The sequence below is a fragment of the Neoarius graeffei genome, chromosome 21 (genome assembly GCF_027579695.1).
Source record: "Neoarius graeffei isolate fNeoGra1 chromosome 21, fNeoGra1.pri, whole genome shotgun sequence".
NCBI classification, from domain to species: Eukaryota; Metazoa; Chordata; class Actinopteri; order Siluriformes; family Ariidae; genus Neoarius; species Neoarius graeffei.
Window position 1 is genome coordinate 37,743,046 of NC_083589.1, and position 19,656 is coordinate 37,762,701.

General features: G+C 40.0%; 1 protein-coding gene across 2 annotated transcripts in view; it reads left to right on the plus strand.

The window, feature by feature from the left end:
* Positions 1-19,656, plus strand: part of LOC132869717 (chemokine-like protein TAFA-5) — a 271,152-nt gene that overhangs the window by 211,895 nt on the left and 39,601 nt on the right. For both annotated transcript variants that reach the window (XM_060903063.1, XM_060903064.1), the window contains exon 3: positions 18,361-18,488. In XM_060903063.1, coding sequence (XP_060759046.1) covers positions 18,361-18,488 — 128 coding nt within the window. The remainder of the gene's footprint in view (positions 1-18,360; positions 18,489-19,656) is intronic.

Here is a 19,656-nt window from a genome sequence, read left to right on the forward strand (position 1 = left end):
GTTAGCGCTGTCGCCTCACAGCAAGAAGGTCCTGGGTTCGAGCCCCGGGGCCGGTGAGGGCCTTTCTGTGCGGAGTTTGCATGTTCTCCCCGTGTCCGCGTGGGTTTCCTCCGGGTGCTCCGGTTTCCCCCACAGTCCAAAGACATGCAGGTTAGGTTAACTGGTGACTCTAAATTGACCGTAGGTGTGAATGTGAGTGTGAATGGTTGTCTGTGTCTGTGTGTCAGCCCTGTGATGACCTGGCGACTTGTCCAGGGTGTACCCCGCCTTTCGCCCGTAGTCAGCTGGGATAGGCTCCAGCTTGCCTGTGACCCTGTAGAAGGATAAAGCGGCTAGAGATAATGAGATGAGATGAGACTATCCAGATCTAACTCATATCATACCTTCCCCTACTCACTGTTACTCCGATGGTTTCAATGCACTGTATTGCGTTATAAAAAAATTGCCAGGGACCGGCATGTATTACATGCATGTTGTGTAAGTGCCTCTTAACACAGATGACACTTTAACGCAAACACAGCATAAGGAAGGAGGTAAACTGGACTAGCATGATCAGTGACAATCTCCACACAGAACGGCTCGGGCAGCTATGCACTGGGTGCTTACGTGGACAGAGAGTGGAGTATGTCCGAATGTAGAACATTCACATGGTGGCGCGCCGTCGCCCCTGCGTGGGGATAACAAGAGAAAATTAAATGAAAGACCACATTTTTCAAGATAAGTGCTTTATCCTGGACAAGGTTGTAGTGGATCTATAGCCTGTTCCAGGAGCACTGCATGTGAAGGAGGAATACAACCTGGATGGGTCGCAGTCCATCACAGGACACCATACACACACAATCTCACCAAGTAATAATTTAGTGTATTTCTGTATAGTGAACTTATATATATATATATATATATATATATATATATATATATATATATATCCTATTACCTTGCATTAAGTAAGCTCTAATACCTTATACTCGACACTGCCCGTTGTAATACTGTATGTAATTGATTCAGGATGTTCTATTATTCTAGTGTACGCGTTGTATGCAGTTTCAGCAGTTTGCCAGTAGAAGTTCAAGGGCGGCTGTGTTGCCCCCACAGACGCCGGTTATTAAATGATCTCTGTCAGCATGGCTCTTGTTCTAGTTGACATTTTCGCTGCTGGTTTACAGCGTCTCCCGGCTGCAGAGGTAAGAAATGTCAGTGCACATCTGTGAGTCCATGATATCACTCAGAACTGGGGCCGAACACACCAAGGCCTGCTGGGAACTCATGGCCCCACCGAGAGCATCAGTGCCAGACGGAGTCTCCGCAAACAAACACCGGTGTGCCAAATACTGCTGCCAATTAAGGCTTGGCCTGGCATTTACCAAAAGGCTGCAAGGATAAATGTTCCATCCCTCAGAGCATGAGGGGGTTTCTATGATTAAACTCAGTGTGACTGACAGCAATTAGGGTAGATTTATTAGTGTAAAGGTTAGTTTGGTTTTTACACAAATAATGTTGTATAGTACACGAGAGACAAAACGACAGATGAAATCACTGAGCAGCAGCATAGTAAATACCAAACTGTCATTTTGCATGGAACATCTTTGGAATCCCAGATAAGGAATTTGCGAAGCCAAACCTTTTAAAAGGTTGCAGATAGGATTTGGAGTGTATCTTCATCATAACTGTAGCTGATGAGCAGGATAATCAGATGAGAATCATGCAGCGGCGTGAAAGGACTTGGGATGCTGGTGACTGGCTAATTATGCAGTCTGAGGTGGAAGGGGTATTTATTTTAGTTCCCATGATGCTTCACTGTCTCTCCAGGTGAGGATCTCAGTCACATGGTGCCCTCCAACTCAGGAACGCAGCTAATTGGGCTGCATTCTGTCCTTTAAGAAACATGAAAGCAGATGTTGTTTGACTGGGTCACTTTTTATTTATTTAATTTATTGTCCTGTGGTGAAAGCTGGTGCAGATCGTGTTGTTTTGCGAGGCGGGCATGTGTGTTTCATGTGTTTCATGAAGTGTTTCATGCTGCAGTGGTGAAAACCAGGACAGAAAATACAGCCAAAAAGGAAGTGAAAAAGAAAACGAAAGAGAAAAAGTAGTGTGGGGGCAGGGGGGCGCACTGGTAATGTTGGAAAAGATCTGTGTGAAATTAAGACACAGAATTTTCTTAAAAGGCTCTTTGAGCTGTCATTAGGTGGTGGAGGTGCTGCTGAGAATGTTAATGGCGTGAAAGTGGAGGGGGGTGTTATTGTGTCTTACACACACTTCGCACTGCATACTCCTGTTTCAGTGCCCAGCTGTACTGCCAACTCGACTTGAGGGAAGGAATGCCTCTTAAATGTGGATATAAAGATAAGACATTTAATGCGTTCGAATTTAATTACGAAAGAGCGCAGACTGACATTTCAAAAGCTTCCTGCTTCCGACAGTGTGTTGCTAAAGTGGCGCTTCACGTTGATAAAATGATTTGGAGAATAAACAAAAATATGAAATCCTTGCAAAGTGTTATTTTTTTTTCTTTCCTTTTACTGGGTGGTGAAGTGATCCGGGTGCTGATTCTGCCATCCTCCAGAGCAGAGATCGAATATTGTAAATGCATATGGAACGCCGATGCAGCCGTTTGCCAGATCAGATGCATTATTAGATAAACAGCTGCGACCAGATATGGCCTGTAGAGCTGAGCTCTGTATCCTGACAGGCCTGTGCTCTCCACTGCATTAGGTAGGATTTATTACTCAGGGTTGCAGGCTGTTGACATGAGTAAGATATAGCATGATGTTTTTATTTCACAATGGGCTCAGATCTTAAAACTCATGCAGCCTGGATGTGACTGGATACTTAAACAGCTGCACTCATACAATCCGTCATGACAATATTGGTTAAAAGGATCAACGTAATTGACAAGACTAGCATGCCGTTGATTTATAACATCAAAAAAAATGTCTGGGGTTTGTAGTATGTACTGTAGGTGGCCTGCACTTGTTTTATGGTCAATTGGATTAATAACTGGGGCTAACAGTCTATCAAAATCCAATTCACACACACAGAAACACTCAGGGAGGACATATTATCTAATTAAATGTACCACGCCTTATCATCACTCCTCTTCATGTGGTAATTCACCAGTCATACAAATGAGGAGAACTGATGGCTTCATCAACAGGAAACAGAGAATGAAAATTAGTCGATGTTTTGGCCTTAGTATGGCTTGAGTACATATAGTAGTCATCTACTATTAAAATGCAGCAACTTGTAATACATTTTCAGTATGATGTGATTAATTTTTTTCACGCTTTTGTATTCTGAGTTTATCACCTCTGTATTATTTTATGTCCTGCCATGTAACATATTTATCCTGGGATTCATGGGATTGTGTAAAATTGATTTATCTGGCTGTGGTTTTTGTTTGAGGCCGTGTGTGTGTGTGTGTGTGTGTGTGTGTGTGTAGGCGCGCACGCACACAGTTGGAAGGACGAGTCTCAGATTTTTCACATTTCTGTGTGATTCGCTTGATGAGAAGTACACAAAGTGATTTAAATTCTTTGGATGAAAAATGCAGCGTTCCTGAGAATTGTTCACATCAGTGATAGGAAACAGGGGTTAAAAATTTTAAAGCCGCTAAAATCACTACGCTACATCAAGTTATTATAGGAAGTGGTTTCAAATTTGTTTTCTGAGGTCGTAAACACTGTTTTGCAACATTTTTTTTTTCCTGACAGCATTTTTTTTTGTATAAACCTGAATCCTCTGGTTGCTTCCATGTTTTATTCTCAATGTTGTGTGAGCTACATGAAAGTTTAATTTAATGCAAATGAGAAGTGATGTGGAATGAGGGATGGTGGCACAGTTTTTGTGCTTTATTATGAGACATTATGTACATGTTTTGGTCCTAGATATTCATTCCTGTTCACTGCTGCTGGTCGAGCCTGATAACCGTTATGCTGCTGCAAGTGTTTAATATTCCCAAGTGGTGTCTGTCTGTCTGTCTGTCTGTCTGTCTATCTATCTATCTATCTATCTATCTATCTATCTATCTATCTATCTATCTATCTATAACCCCGATTCCAAAAAAGTTGGGACAAAGTACAAATTGTAAATAAAAACGGAATGCAATAATTTACAAATCTCAAAAACTGATATTGTATTCACAGTAGAACATAGACAACATATCAAATATCAAAAGTGAGACATTTTGAAATTTCATGCCAAATTTTGGCTCATTTGAAATTTCATGACAGCAACACATCTCAAAAAAGTTGGGGCAGGGGCAATAGGAGGCTGGAAAAGTTAAAGGTACAAAAAAGGAACAGCTGGAGGACCAAATTGCAACTCATTAGGTCAATTGGCAATAGGTCATTAACATGACTGGGTATAAAAAGAGCATCTTGGAGTGGCAGCGGCTCTCAGAAGTAAAGATGGGAAGAGGATCACCAATCCCCCTAATTCTGCACCAACAAATAGTGGAGCAATATCAGAAAGGAGTTCGACAGTGTAAAATTGCAAAGAGTTTGAACATATCATCATCTACAGTGCATAATATCATCAAAAGATTCAGAGAATCTGGAAGAATCTCTGTGCGTAAGGGTCAAGGCCGGAAAACCATACTGGGTGCCCGTGATCTTCGGGCCCTTAGACGGCACTGCATCAATACAAGCATGCTTCTGTATTGGAAATCACAAAATGGGCTCAGAAATATTTCCAGAGAACATTATCTGTGAACACAATTCACCATGCCATCTGCCGTTGCCAGCTAAAACTCTATAGTTCAAAGAAGAAGCCATATCTAAACATGATCCAGAAGCGCAGACATCTTCTCTGGGCCAAGGCTCATTTAAAATGGACTGTGGCAAAGTGGAAAACTGTTCTGTGGTCAGACGAATCAAAATTTGAAGTTATTTATGGAAATCAGGGATGCTGTGTCATTCAGACTAAAGAGGAGAAGGATGATCCAAGCTGTTATCGGCGCTCAGTTCAGAAGCCTGCATCTCTGATGGTATGGGGTTGCATTAGTGCGTGTGGCATGGGCAGCTTACACATCTGGAAAGACACCATCAATGCTGAAAGGTATATTCAGGTTCTAGAGCAACATATGCTCCCATCCAGACGACGTCTCTTTCAGGGAAGACCTTGCATTTTCCAACATGACAATGCCAAACCACATACTGCATCAATTACAGCATCATGGCTGCATAGAAGAAGGGTCCGGGTACTGAACTGACCAGCCTGCAGTCCAGATCTTTCACCCATAGAAAACATTTGGCGCATCATAAAACGGAAGATACGACAAAAAAGACCTAAGACAGTTGAGCAACTAGAATCCTACATTAGACAAGAATGGGTTAACATTCCTATCCCTAAACTTGAGCAACTTGTCTCCTCAGTCCCCAGACGTTTACAGACTGTTGTAAAGAGAAAAGGGGATGTCTCACAGTGGTAAACATGGCCTTGTCCCAACTTTTTTGAGATGTGTTGTTGTCATGAAATTTAAAATCACCTAATTTTTCTCTTTAAATGATACATTTTCTCAGTTTAAACATTTGATATGTCATCTATGTTCTATTCTGAATAAAATATGGAATTTTGAAACTTCCACATCATTGCATTCCGTTTTTATTTACAATTTGTACTTTGTCCCAACTTTTTTGGAATCGGGGTTCTATCTATCTATCTATCTATCTATCTATCTATCTATCTATCTATCTATCTATCTATCTATCTATCTATCTATCTGCCACAAATAGAAGGCAGTTGTGAAAAGTAAATATTATTTTCACTCATTCTGAAACTAGCAGATGGCAAAGCACTCCATGGATTAATTTTTAATACAATATTTTTTATTTTTTATTTTTATATGTGAATATGTTTGATTTGTAGATAAAATAGCCTAAACATCTCACTGTTACCAAATTAAATACATCTGATTTGTGGTAAGAGTGGTGGTTTTGCATTATGTTCTTGAGCTTGATCATACGTAAGAGAAAAAAACAACAACAAAAAAACAACAACATTGCATTATTGCATGGTCCTTTTTTTAACTTCATATACATACATGCTATTTACTGTGTAAAAAAAGAGTAGAGTATGAGGACATTGGTGAGTTCTGTGACTATACAGATGAACTAAAAGAGAGGCAGGAGAGCGAGAGAGAGAGAGAGAGAGAGAGAGAGAGAACTGGATGATGCAAAAGAAAATTGGTGGTGTTGGTGCAGCAAATGTCCTCCCATACAGGCCAAAATTGAATGTCTATTCGTATCCACAACTGCCAATTCACAATCCTACTATTTGAGGACTTGATGTGTGTGAAGATGTCATAGTGACTGCATGAGGGTTTCCCTCCATTCTTTTCACTGAATTTTTCAAATATCAATCCAGAAAATATGAATAGAACAATATTTAATCACAAAATGCTTAAATATTAAATGTCATATTACTCATGTTAAAGACAAGATGTGAAAAGGAGCAATTTTTTGAGGATGCTGAGGACATAACACGTGTTTCAGCATTAGCTAGATACACAAAATGGCCAAAAGTATGTGGACCCCTGATGATCTCACCCATATGTGGGTTTCCCCAAACTATTGCCACAAATTTGGAAGCACAAAATTGTCTAGAATGTCTTTGTATGTTGTAACATTAAAATTTCCCTTCACTGGAACGAAGAGGCCCAAACCTGTTCCAGCATGACAATGCTCCTGTGCACAAAGTGAGGTCCATAAAGACATGATTTGCCAAGGATGGAGTGGAAGGACTCAAGTTCTTGAACACTTTTAGGATGAACAGGAATACTGACTGCACCACAGACCTCAATCAGAATTGAGTACTCAGCAAAGCCCTGTAATAACTGTTGCTAGGCAAAACAAACCTCGCCTGGCAGCACTTATTTTATACCTATATGTTGATAATGGTAATATTTCTCAATCATCAGCTGTCAGGTTATAGTCCTATGAAAATCCATGACCTTGAGTTTAACATTTCAAAGTCATTCAAGGTCAAAGGTCATGGCAGCAACTGAAAGCCCATATGGGACGACTTCTATGTTGATAATGGTAAACATCTGGCTATCATGAACCATTTTAAAGTTATAACCCTTTAAAAACCCATGACCTTTCAAAGTCATTCAAGGTCAACGGTCATGGTGCCAAATGAAAGCCCGTATGGGACTCCTTATAAGTTGATAATGGTAAATACCTGTCTACCATCAACTATTTTCAAGTTACAGCCCTCTGAAAATCCGTGACCTTTAGTTTGACCTTTTAGGGTCACTCAAGGCCAAAGATCATGGTGCCAAATGAAAGGCCATATGGGAGTTACTATATGCTCATAATAGTAAACATCTGTCTATCAGCAACTGTTTTTGAGTTATAATGGAAAATATGTTATTTTTACCAAAAGGTTGACCTTTCCGGTGACCTTGACCTTCACCTTGACCCAGTTACCCCCAAAATTTAATCAGGTAATCGATGGACCATTGCCCACCTACCCTGAAAATTTGAAGTCAATCGGTGCAACCGTCTAGACACCAGATTGTTAACAGACAGATACACAAACAAACAAACCGCACTGATTACAATACCTCACCCCGTTTACTCCATCATGGGCAAGGAAATAACAAAACATAAAGAAAGAAAAGAAAGCACAGCTTTATTCATCACACACTTGTGAAATTTCCTCTCTGCATTTAACCCATCTGAAGCAGTGAACACACACATGCACACACACGTGAGCAATGAGCACACACACACATACCCAGAGCAGTGGGCAGCCATGCTAATAGCGCCCGGGGAGCAGTTGGGAGTTAGGTGCCTTGCTCAAGGGCACCTCAGCCCAAGGCCGTCCCATATTAACCTAACCTGCATGTCTTTGGATTGTTGGGCATCAAAAAGTGTTTCCTGCAGCCATAAACATGGCTGCAGGAAACACTCAGATGGCTTTTGGGAAGACAAAAGTATTTCTTCATTTAATTCGCTAAAGTTACCATGACCATGACTGGGATAAAGTGATAAGTAAAGATCAGTGAATGAATGAAAGAATGAATGTCAAATGTCATAGCGGTCCATTATCTTTTCTTTCTGTACAGAGGTGAAACAGCTGTGCATTTTGGGTATTGTAGTCTTTTTTCTCAAATTTTTCTTCATGATTTTTGCATGACAATAACTGATGGAAACACTACGAAGCTCTGCTCATGACATGAAAAAAATATATATAAATAAATATGGGTTTATGATATTTGCATTCCGTTTTGAGTTACATTTTACACAGCGTCTCAACTTTTTTGGTATTGGGGTTATATATTATTTACATTTTATACTTTCATCTTTTTTGGAAATTTGTTTAGAATTGAGAAACATTTGAAAGCAAACCCAGTGTGTGCTGTGAATTACTAGCTATGCTTCCTTTGACCTGACACTCATACCGTAATGCAATCATTACTAAATGGTTAAAATATTTAAGTGCTATAAAATGAAATCCTACTCTTTAAAACAGAATTTGTGTATTGAACTGCTTTCACTGTCTCATAGTTCAGCATACAAATAATACCTTTAAAGAATAATACATTATTGTAAACACTTTCTCCCTGTATAGTGTATGTTTAATATTAAGACAGTACAATAGTTCCTGCTGGAAATAAACATTTATAGAGTGAACATCTTTCAGTTCAAAGACATGCAGGTTAGGTAAGAAAAAAAAAAATACACAGCCACTGGAGTTGCACAAGCCAGTGCGTACTTAGTGCCAGTCCGAAACTGAGGAGGGTAAGACTGGGGAGGGTTGCATGAGGAAGGGCATCCGGTGTGAAAACCTATGCCAAATCAAAGGGGTTGAAAATTAGTTGGGGCTTCACCTTGTATTCCTCCTTGTCACAATCAATGTGAACTATGTGACGAATCAAATAAAGTAAACCAAACTGAACTAAACTTTAGGGAATGATATACACATTCATTTTGGCACATGATTCAAGATTTGTATATAATCAGTGTTTCATTCATTCATTCATTATCTCTAGCCGCTTTATCCTTCTACAGGGTCGCAGGCAAGCTGGAGCCTATCCCAGCTGACTACGGGCAAAAGGCGGGGTACACCCTGGACAAGTCGCCAGGTCATCACAGGGCTGACACATAGACACAGACAACCATTCACACTCACATTCACACCTACGGTCAATTTAGAGTCACCAGTTAACCTAACCTGCATGTCTTTGGACTGTGGGGGAAACCGGAGCACCCGGAGGAAACCCACGCGGACACGGGGAGAACATGCAAACTCCGCACAGAAAGGCCCTCGCCGGCCCCGGGGCTCGAACCCAGGACCTTCTTGCTGTGAGGCGACAGCGCTAACCACTACACCACCGTGCCGCCCTAATCAGTGTTTCATCCTGAAAAAAAAAATTCACTATAGTTTCACTTATCGACAAGCGAGTTATCCTTTAAAGTTCATCAGAATTGTGTTTTTCTCCCTATTTTGGCCACATACCAATTCTCACCCACAAGCCAGCTTTACCCTATAATACAACCAGTACCAACCGGAGAAGGGGCTGAAGGGCAACACATACTTCCTCCAAAGCCAGATAATGGTATAACTTCGACCTGCTGCCCATGCTACATCACAGGGCAGCGTAACACAATCAGAAGAAATCGCTATTTACCCTCTTTCTCACCCAGGAGCTCGGAGATCCACATAATTGTTTAGCGTCACTGTGATTGACAGGGAAGAGAGGGTATGCCTTGCTTCCTATCCTGAGAGTACAGCCAATTGTGCTCCCTTGGCAAACATTTCAGTATTTTTCTCTTAGATGGAAGATAACCCTGCAGTATCAGAAATCTTTCTCCATTTATGTAAAAACAAACAAACAAACAAACAAAAACACTGTAGGAAATGCAGCTAAGACCAGAAAGACCACATATCTAGATATCAATTAAGCAAGTGAACTAGACTAGTGGTTTTCAGCAATCAGCATGCTGTAAGTCTAATCTGTAATTCAATTTTGTATATATCAATCGACTGAAGTCAGTTATTAACAGATCAGAATGGACTTTCTTCAGTTGTGGTTATAATAGGATACATTAGGAATACTAATAGCTCTAATTATATGTGTGAAATTTTTGTCTTTGTGCACTGACACATCATTAGTCATAGCTGAGGTAAATATGCAACGTGATGAGGTATGGGGCTACATTTCAAGGAAAATAGCAGTTAAAGAAAATTGAAGAAAACTGATTTTTACATATTCACAATGTTAGTGGAGCAGAGACTCATACTTAAGAGAACATGGAAAGGCATCGATCTGATTTTTGATGGCTTTTGCGTCCATACATACCGTATGTATGCACCACAGGGAACCTTATCATAAGTGCAAAGCAATGTATCTCATAAACACGTGGCCACAAGACGATGAATTTTTTTCTTTATTTACATAAGATAGAAGGGTTTTTATCCAGTGCTTATTTTTAGTTTGCTTACATTGTAGCAGCCCTTGGCATTAAGAACGACAGCAGAGAGTCTCTGATGAGTGCATATGTGTTTTATTTCTCTCATCGAACACCATGCACCATACACTGAGCAGCGTGGAAACTAAAGAAAACAAAAAAAATAATTAACCCCTTCAATGCCCTTGGACAAGTCACGTACGTCATGAAATCTTTTACCGCTATGCCTTACGACGGAAGAATGTTTTAGGCATTGACTGTAATTCATATGTGCCACTGTGAAGTAAAAGTAATGCACCATGTAAGGTACATAAAAGGAGGTGTTTATGACGAGTAGCGTACGTCATAAGGCACAGCGGTAAAAGATTTCATGACGTACGTGACTTGTCCAAGGGCATTGAAGGGGTTAATGTAAGATGGTTGTAAACAAATGCAAGATTTTGCAGAGTAATGTTGACAGACTATGCTCTGAACATTACATACCTTGCTGCACTCATCTAAGGGTGCAAACCTCTACAGGTTCACCAAACGTGCACCATTAGCCTCTGCGCCCAAAGTCTCGTGAGAAACCACAGTACAACCAATGCACCAAACACAAATGGAACACACTCAATAAACAGAGCACACAAACTATATATTGTGTGTGAATAACATATCAGGATGACAGACAGCAAAGCTTTATAACATACCGCGCTAAACCTCTAATGGAGGCACATGTTGAATATAAACACAGCAGCGAGCATCCGTAGCATAACAACTGCGGCTTCCTGGCCTGACAGCTCCATATGAAACATATATATAGGCTATCAGCTTATATACCGTGAGCTGTGAGTAAACAAAAAGAAAATGGCAGAGCATGCTGCTGGACCAACCAAGGATGAAATAAAAACTCTACTCAAAAACAAATCCCCAGAAAATTGTTATCAAGTATTTAAAGGAAACAGAAATAGCTAAGGGGTGGCATGGTGGTGTAGTGGTTAGCGCTGTCGTCTCACAGCAAGAAGGTCCGGGTTCGAGCCCCGTGGCCGGCGAGGGCCTTTCTGTGTGGAGTTTGCATGTTCTCCCCGTGTCCGCGTGGGTTTCCTCCGGGTGCTCCGGTTTCCCCCACAGTCCAAAGACATGCAGGTTAGGTTAACTGGTGACTCTAAATTGACCGTAGGTGTGAATGTGAGTGTGAATGGTTGTCTGTGTCTATGTGTCAGCCGTGTGATGACCTGGCGACTTGTCCAGGGTGTACCCCGCCTTTCGCCCGTAGTCAGCTGGGATAGGCTCCAGCTTGCCTGCGACCCTGTAGAACAGGATAAAGCGGCTAGAGGTAATGAGAATGAGAGATGAGAAATAGCTAAAAGAATATAGTTTCCACCCCCAATATCGCCTGTTCCATACTCCAGCCCAGTTGGTGGCAGTAATGCACTTTTAAGTTGGTTTGCCAACTGCCAAAAAACCCTTAAGAAGAAGAATTTTACAAAAATGCAACAAAATATGGAATAAAAGTATTTGATGATAAGAACATATCTTTTTTTTATTTTTCAGTGATTATTATTATAGCATTTTTCACAAATTGCTACTGTCATTTCGCCGGTTTGTTTACATTCTAAGCGGAAATGATTTTGTCGGACATTTTGTATAGTTTTTATTTATCGAATTTGCAAAAAATAAAAATAAAATTGCTCTGTTTCTCAAAATCCAGTGAATGTGGATAGAATTAAGCATTTATCCCACTAAATCTCGACGTACTGTACATGGCTTATAGCCAACTCAGTGCTACGCTCCTCATCGCCTATCAGCTCATGTACAAATTGATTTTATGGAATAACTGTTTATATATATATATATATATATATATATATATATATATATATATATATATATATACATTAACATTGTAACATAGAAAAACTCTGGATATAAAAAAATGTGCTTTAGGATGAGTAACTCCTGTTTTCTTTCACAAAAAAAATTTTTTTTTTGCTTGTAAATTTGTTGAAAATGGACCACATCTATCCACAGCACTCTCACTGAGCAAATTACGGCACTTTTTGTTGTTGTTGTTGTTACTTAAATCCCCATCCCAGTTTCTCTTCTATAGTAATTTTGTAAATGGAGGGTCCGGGAGGTGATGCTGTTAGAGCTTCATCACTGTGATTGCTGATTATTAAATTTTCATATTAGATACAATCGCTTGACCTTATTCTCCCCCCTTCATCGTGAGCCAGCAGAGATCTATCAAATAATCTTCATTCACATCTACAGTAATGTATTTGATTGTGTACTGTGGATTTTACATCAAAACATCGACTTAGGAAACGGGTGATATTTGTACCAGGAACATGCATGTTCATACGCATTAATAAAGACAGGATGGATCACAGCTGATATCACATTTCAATTATCACTCATTTAAAACATGAACACCTTTTATCGACATGAACTGCAGCTTTTCTGCTGAGAAGCTTTTAGAGAAGTCTCTGATTGAAGCTAATAGAATAAAAGGGCTTCTTACGATAGAACTACTGACAAATATTGAATTTAAGCGGCAGGAGATTAACCTGCGAACTCTGATGATTTGCAAAGTGTGTTCATCTTGTTTCTTCGTGCTAGAGATGTTCACGTCTGAGAAATTATTTTGTTAAAATATTTTATTTGTGATAATAGGTAAAAGAAGACAGAGAAGGGAACCAAAGTATTACAGAAAGGAAATGTTGCTTTTGCAGAGTATCAGTGGAGAAAATAGGCATGGGATCATAAATATCCTGTATGGTACGGTAAATGTCCTGGACCTTTCAGGAGCTGCTCATTTATTTTTAATTAGGGAAATCATCAGTGCATGTTGCCTGAGTAATGCAGGACTTTCTAAATTAGTGTTCTCTGGTGCATGCATGTTAACAGTTATATCTGCACAATTCATTCAATTTTAAAATAATTGCAAATATCTGAGATGCTTTTCTGCTCACCATGGTTGTAAACTGTGGTTATTTAAGTTTGATCTTCATGTCAGATCAAACCAGAGGCCATTCTCCTCTGACCTCTCTTGTCAACAGAGCGTTTCTCTCTGACGAACTGCCTCTTACAGTGGTGCTTGAAAGTTTGTGAACCCTTTAGAATTTTCTATATTTCCGCATAAATATGACTTAAAACATCATCAGATTTTCACACAAGTCCTAACAGTAGATAAAGAGAACCCAGTTAAACAACTGAGACAAAAATATTATACTTGGTCATTTATTTATTGAGGAAAATGATCCAATATTACATATCTGTGAGTGGCAAAAGTATGTGAACCTCTAGGATTAGCAGTTAATTTGAAGGTGAAATTAGAGTCAGGTGTTTTCAATCAATGGGATGACAATCAGGTGTGAGTGGGCACCCTGTTTTATTTAAAGAACAGGGATTTATCAAAGTCTGATCTTCACAACACATGTTTGTAGAAGTGTATCATGGCACAAACAAAGGAGATTTCTGAGAACCTCAGAAAAAGTGTTGTTGATGCTCATCAGGCTGGAAAAGGTTACAAAACCATCTCTAAAGAGTTTGGACTCCACCAATCCACAGTCAGACAGATTGTATACAAATGGAGGAAATTCAAGACCATTGTTACCCTCCTCAGGATTGGTTGACCAACAAAGATCATCCCAAGAGCAAGGTGTGTAATAGTTGGCGAGGTCACAAAGGACCCCAGGGTAACTTCTAAGCAACTGAAGACCTCTCTCACATTGGCTAATGTTAATGTTCATGAGTCCACCATCAGGAGAACACTGAACAACAATGGTGTGCATGGCAGGGTTGCAAGGAGTAAGCCACTGCTCTCCAAAAAGAACATTGCTGCTCGTCTGCAGTTTGCTAAAGATCATGTGGACAAGCCAGAAGGCTATTGGAAAAATGTTTTGTGGACGGATGAGACCAAAATAGACCTTTTTGGTTTAAATGAGAAGCGTTATGTTTGGAGAAAGGAAAACACTGCATTCCAGCATAAGAACCTTATCCCATCTGTGAAACATGGTGCTGGTAGTATCATGGTTTGGGCCTGTTTTGCTGCATCTGGACCAGGACAGCTTGCCATCATTGATGGAACAATGAATTGTGAATTATACCAGCGAATTCTAAAGGAAAATGTCAGGACATCTGTCCATGAACTGAATCCCAAGAGAAGGTGGGTCATGCAGCAAGACAACGACCCTAAGCACACAAGTCGTTCTACCAAAGAATGGTTAAAGAAGAATAAAGTGAATGTTTTGGAATGGCCAAGTCAAACTCCTGACCTTAATCCAATCGAAATGTTGTGGAAGGACCTGAAGCGAGCAGTTCATGTGAGGAAACCCACCAACATCCCAGAGTTGAAGCTGTTCTGTATGGAGGAATGGGCTAAAATGCCTCCAAGCTGGTGTGCAGGACTGATCAACAGTTACCGGAAACATTTAGTTGCAGTTATTGCTGCACAAGGGGGTCACACCAGATACTGAAATCAAAGGTTCACATACTTTTGCCACTCACAGATATGCAATATTGGATCATTTTCCTCAATAAATAAATGACCAAGTATAATATTTTTGTCTCATTTGTTTAACTGAGTTCTCTTTATCTACTTTTAGGACTTGTGTGAAAATCTGATGATGTTTTAGGTCATATTTATGCAGAAATATAGAAAATTCTAAAGGGTTCACAAACTTTCAAGCACCACTGTATGTGTAACTCATATAGACATTTTCCTCCATTCTGATGCTTGATGTGAACATTAACTCTTGAAGCTCTTGACCTGCATTGGCATGAGTTTATGCACTGCACGGCTGCTATGTGATTGGCTCATTACATAATTTCATGAATGACCAGGGGTAGAGGTGTTCCTATTAAAGTGACCTGAGTGTTCCTATGGTGCTTCTATGGTAACCTGAGTATATACGGGTAGTTCTTCAGTAATGGAATTACATTCACACCAAAATGTAGTAACTTTTTTTTTTAGTTGCAGTACTCAAGAAAATGGTATTAAATAAAAAATTTCACTCTTTATGGGGTATCTTTTGACCCTAAAAAACACAGAAAAATTGGCTATATTTAACTCTGAAGGAAAATCCGTTATGAGGGAAGAAAAGTCAGGAACGGAAATTGCGTCAGAAAAAACTGAGTTTTTGTTTCTTAAAATTCAAACCAAGATTTCTCTGAAGCGACATTGCAAAAATTGGGATGATGATTTTTAAATATGGTTTTCAGTATATTTTGCCTTGGATTTCATACTTTAGCAATATCACTGAGCTGACAAGTTAAGGCAATCTAGATAATTTCATAATTTTGGCCTCTCTGCTGAAGAATTGCCCATATATAAGGTAAAAGTACAGCATAGTGTATGTTGTGTATTAAAAATAAAAATAATAAAAAAGTAGGCCTTTTCTCTCTGAGTTTCATTTTTACTGATTCATCTTCAGTAACTGCTTTATCCTGCTCAAGACACCAGGCACACACATTCACACCTAGGTGCAATTTATACAAGCCAAGCCACATACTGGTGCTGTGGGACAGCAAAGCCCCCCATTAAATACAGGGTGTTTCAGAAAAAATTGATATTATTTGAGGTGTAAATGTCTCAGAAACTATATAGTCTCAGCAAATGAAACTGATCAGGCTTAATGTTGAGCAATATAAGATTTATTCCTCAAAATTTGAATGAGAAATTCAAAGGTATGTAGATTCCATGAACGATTTCACAAATTTACACACACACACACACACACACACAGCTTTCCTCTTTTTGTGCCGTGTCCAAATCTGCATTGCACTTGGTGCATTTTTAGAGAATTCTCTCATAAATACACGCTGCACAGTCTTGTTCGACTGTGTTCGAGCGTACTCTAACACACAAAACGCCTTTTCTTTTCCAGTGAATGGCATTTCTATACCTAAAAAGATAAAAACAAAAAAAACATTAAACATAAAATTTTGACCTGTTTCCACACATGCTGTTAAAATTTGAGGTCAATTGAACGAGAACTCATCTCATCTCATTATCTCTAGCCGCTTTATCCTGTTCTACAGGGTCGCAGGCAAGCTGGAGCCTATCCCAGCTGACTACGGGCGAAAGGTAGCCTGGGAAATCCCATGCTGCTTTGCACAATCGTTCCGATCTGAAAAGACAGCATGGAAACTATGGTCTAAAGGCTCGCCTGAGTTAGGGAGCCAATCAGAGAGTGGGGAGGGGTGGAAAGACGGTGACGCGTACTACTCGACAAACGGAAGCTTGTAGTTTATTTGGGACTGTTTACGGATCACATTTAACATGGCGGCGAGCGATACGAACCAAACTTTCGATCAAGCTTTGTCTTGCACAAACGGCAGTAATTGTTCGGTGCCATTGTTTTCCTATTTTTGTTTTGCCTTCTCTTTCGCCTTCCTTCTCTTCTTCGCCTCTTCGTCGCTCTAACTACATCACCGGGTACAACTGCCATGATTGGCCATGGGCTACGTATATGCCAAATGATAGACATTCGCAACGTCCAATAAACGGCCGTTGACAATCGTAAACCACACCTCCCCTACGAGAAATTCAATAGGTGGATTCCAGACCATATTTCACTTGTGATATGGTCTGGTGTTAACCAGACTAGGCGAAAGGCGGGGTACACCCTGGACAAGTCGCCAGGTCATCACAGGGCTGACACATAGACACCCATTCACATCTACGGTCAATTTAGAGTCACCAGTTAACCTAACCTGTATGTCTTTGGACTGTGGGGGAAACCGGAGCACCCGGAGGAAACCCACGCGGACACGGGGAGAACATGCAAACTCCACACAGAAAGGCCCTCGCCGGCCACGGGGCTCGAACCCGGACCTTCTTGCTGTGAGGCGACAGCGCTAACCACTACACCATCGTGCCACCTGAACGAGAACTGGCAAAGTTATTAGATTGTGAAATGATATCAAATTTTTTTAAACACCCTATATATTATTGCTGATTATAAAAAGAGAAAAGACTAAAGGGAAGTAAAATGATTCTGAAAGGAAACGATGCTTTTGCAGAATATCGGTGGATAGAAAATATCTGTTACCAGAAAATGTTTTTGACTTCAAGGGCTGCTCATCTATTTTTAATTAGTGAAATCTGCAGTGTAGAGCCTGTTGCCTGGATAATGCAGGACTTACTAAATTAGTGTTCTCTGATGCATGCATATTAACGATTATATTTGCACAATATGCTCAGTTTTTGAATAATTAAAATTAAGGACATTTGCAAAAAAAAAAAGACACCATGTCATGTGGCATTGAAAATAAAAATAGAGTTTCAATATTTTTTTTTGCATGATGAGTGTGACCTTCTTTAAACACACCTGATTGGTGCCTTAATGTGATGGGAATTCCAGGTGTTTTTTTTTTAAAATACTGTTTAGTTGGGTGAACTTGCAGTGTGTGAATGAGATTAAATTAATGTCTATTTTAATGCATAGCGCAAACCCAATGAGCACACACTGACCAGAAACATTCAGGGTTGATTAGCTTGGTTTGGCCCATAAAAAAGACATTGTGATTGGGACCAGTTGTCTTTATGGTGTCCTAAAAATAAAAAAAAATCCAATCTGGGTAAAAGCTAGACATCATACGAACATGTTCTTCATGTCCTTTGTGCTCCCAGGGAACGTCTTCTTCATTGTCATTGGACTTTCTATGTGACATTGAGGGGTGCGTTAGATGGGACAAGAAAGCAAGATGGCGCACAGCCAAGCCTTGTGACAAGAATACAGTTCACGAGATGTGATCAGTGATCAGTGTTAACAGCCGATACTGTGTGTTCCTGCTGCCATATTCCGCATACTGTAGACTGTTTAGTGTGAGCAGTCTTTTCTTTTCAGACAAAAAGAATTTGACTGGATCACTATACTACATGTGTATGTGTGAGTGTAAGTGTGTGTGTGTGTGTCTGTATGGTTGATAACCTCCCTCTTGTCTTGCTCCGCAGCCCGTATCGTGAGGACCAAGCAGTGGTGTGACATGGTGCCATGTTTGGACGATGAAGGCTGTGACCTTTTGGTAAATAGATCAGGGTGGACTTGCACACAGCCTGGCGGCCGGGTCAAAACTACCACGGTGAGTCACCTCCGTCATGCCACTTCTCTCTATCGCAATAATAATAATAATAATAATAATAATATTTAAAGTTTTTCCTAAATGTCATTAAATTGCTCTGGAATTGCCTACCAGCTATTCAACTAATATAATAGCCTTATTAATATAGCACAATTAAATATTATGAATTTTCAGACATTATAAACTCAAATTTATAGTTGCATTTATTTAAAACATCTGTCACAAGTGATACACTGGTTATTATGTCTTTTTTTCACTTTTTTTTTAAGGATAGCGATAAATAATAATATATTTAAATATTGTTATCAGCTCAAGTGTATAGTTTTATCTATTTCTGATATCTTTTACAGGATAAACGTTCATGTATCATGTTTTTTTTCCTTCTTTTTGATGGACAGTGACAACATAGAATGATAAATACAGGGAGTGCAGAATTATTAGGCAAATGAGTATGTTGACCACATTACCCTCTCTATGCATGTTGGCCTACTCCAAGCTGCATAGGCTTGAAAGCCTCCTACCAATTAAGCATACCAGGTGATGTGCATCTCTGCAATGAAAAGGGGTGTGGTCTAATGACATCAACACCCTATATCAGGTGTGCAAAATTATTAGGCAACTTCCTTTCCTTTGGCAAAATGGGTCAGAAGAGGGATTTGACGGACTCAGAAAAGTCAAAAATAGTGACATATATTGCAAAGGGATGGAGCACTCTTAAAATTGCCCAGCTTTTGAAGTGTGACCATCGAACAATCAAGCGCTTCATTCAAAATAGTCAACAGGGTCGCAAGAAGCGCGTTGAAAAAAAAAGGCGCAAACTAGCTGCCCGTGAACTGAGGAAAGTCAAGCGTGAAGCTGCCAAGATGCCACTCGCCACCAGTTTTGCCATATTTCAGAGCTGCAACATCACTGGAGTGTCAAAAAGCACAAGGTGTGCAATACTCAGGGACACGGCCAAGGTAACAAAGGCTGAAAAACGACCACCACTGAACAAGACACAAAAGATGAAACGTCAAGACTGGGCCAAGAAGTATCACAAGACTGATTTTTCTAAGGTCTTATGGACAGATGAAATGAGAGTGAGTCTTGATGGGCCAGATGGATGGGCTCGTGGCTGGATCAGTAAAGGGCAGAGAGCTCCAGTCCGACTCAGACGCCAGCAAGGTGG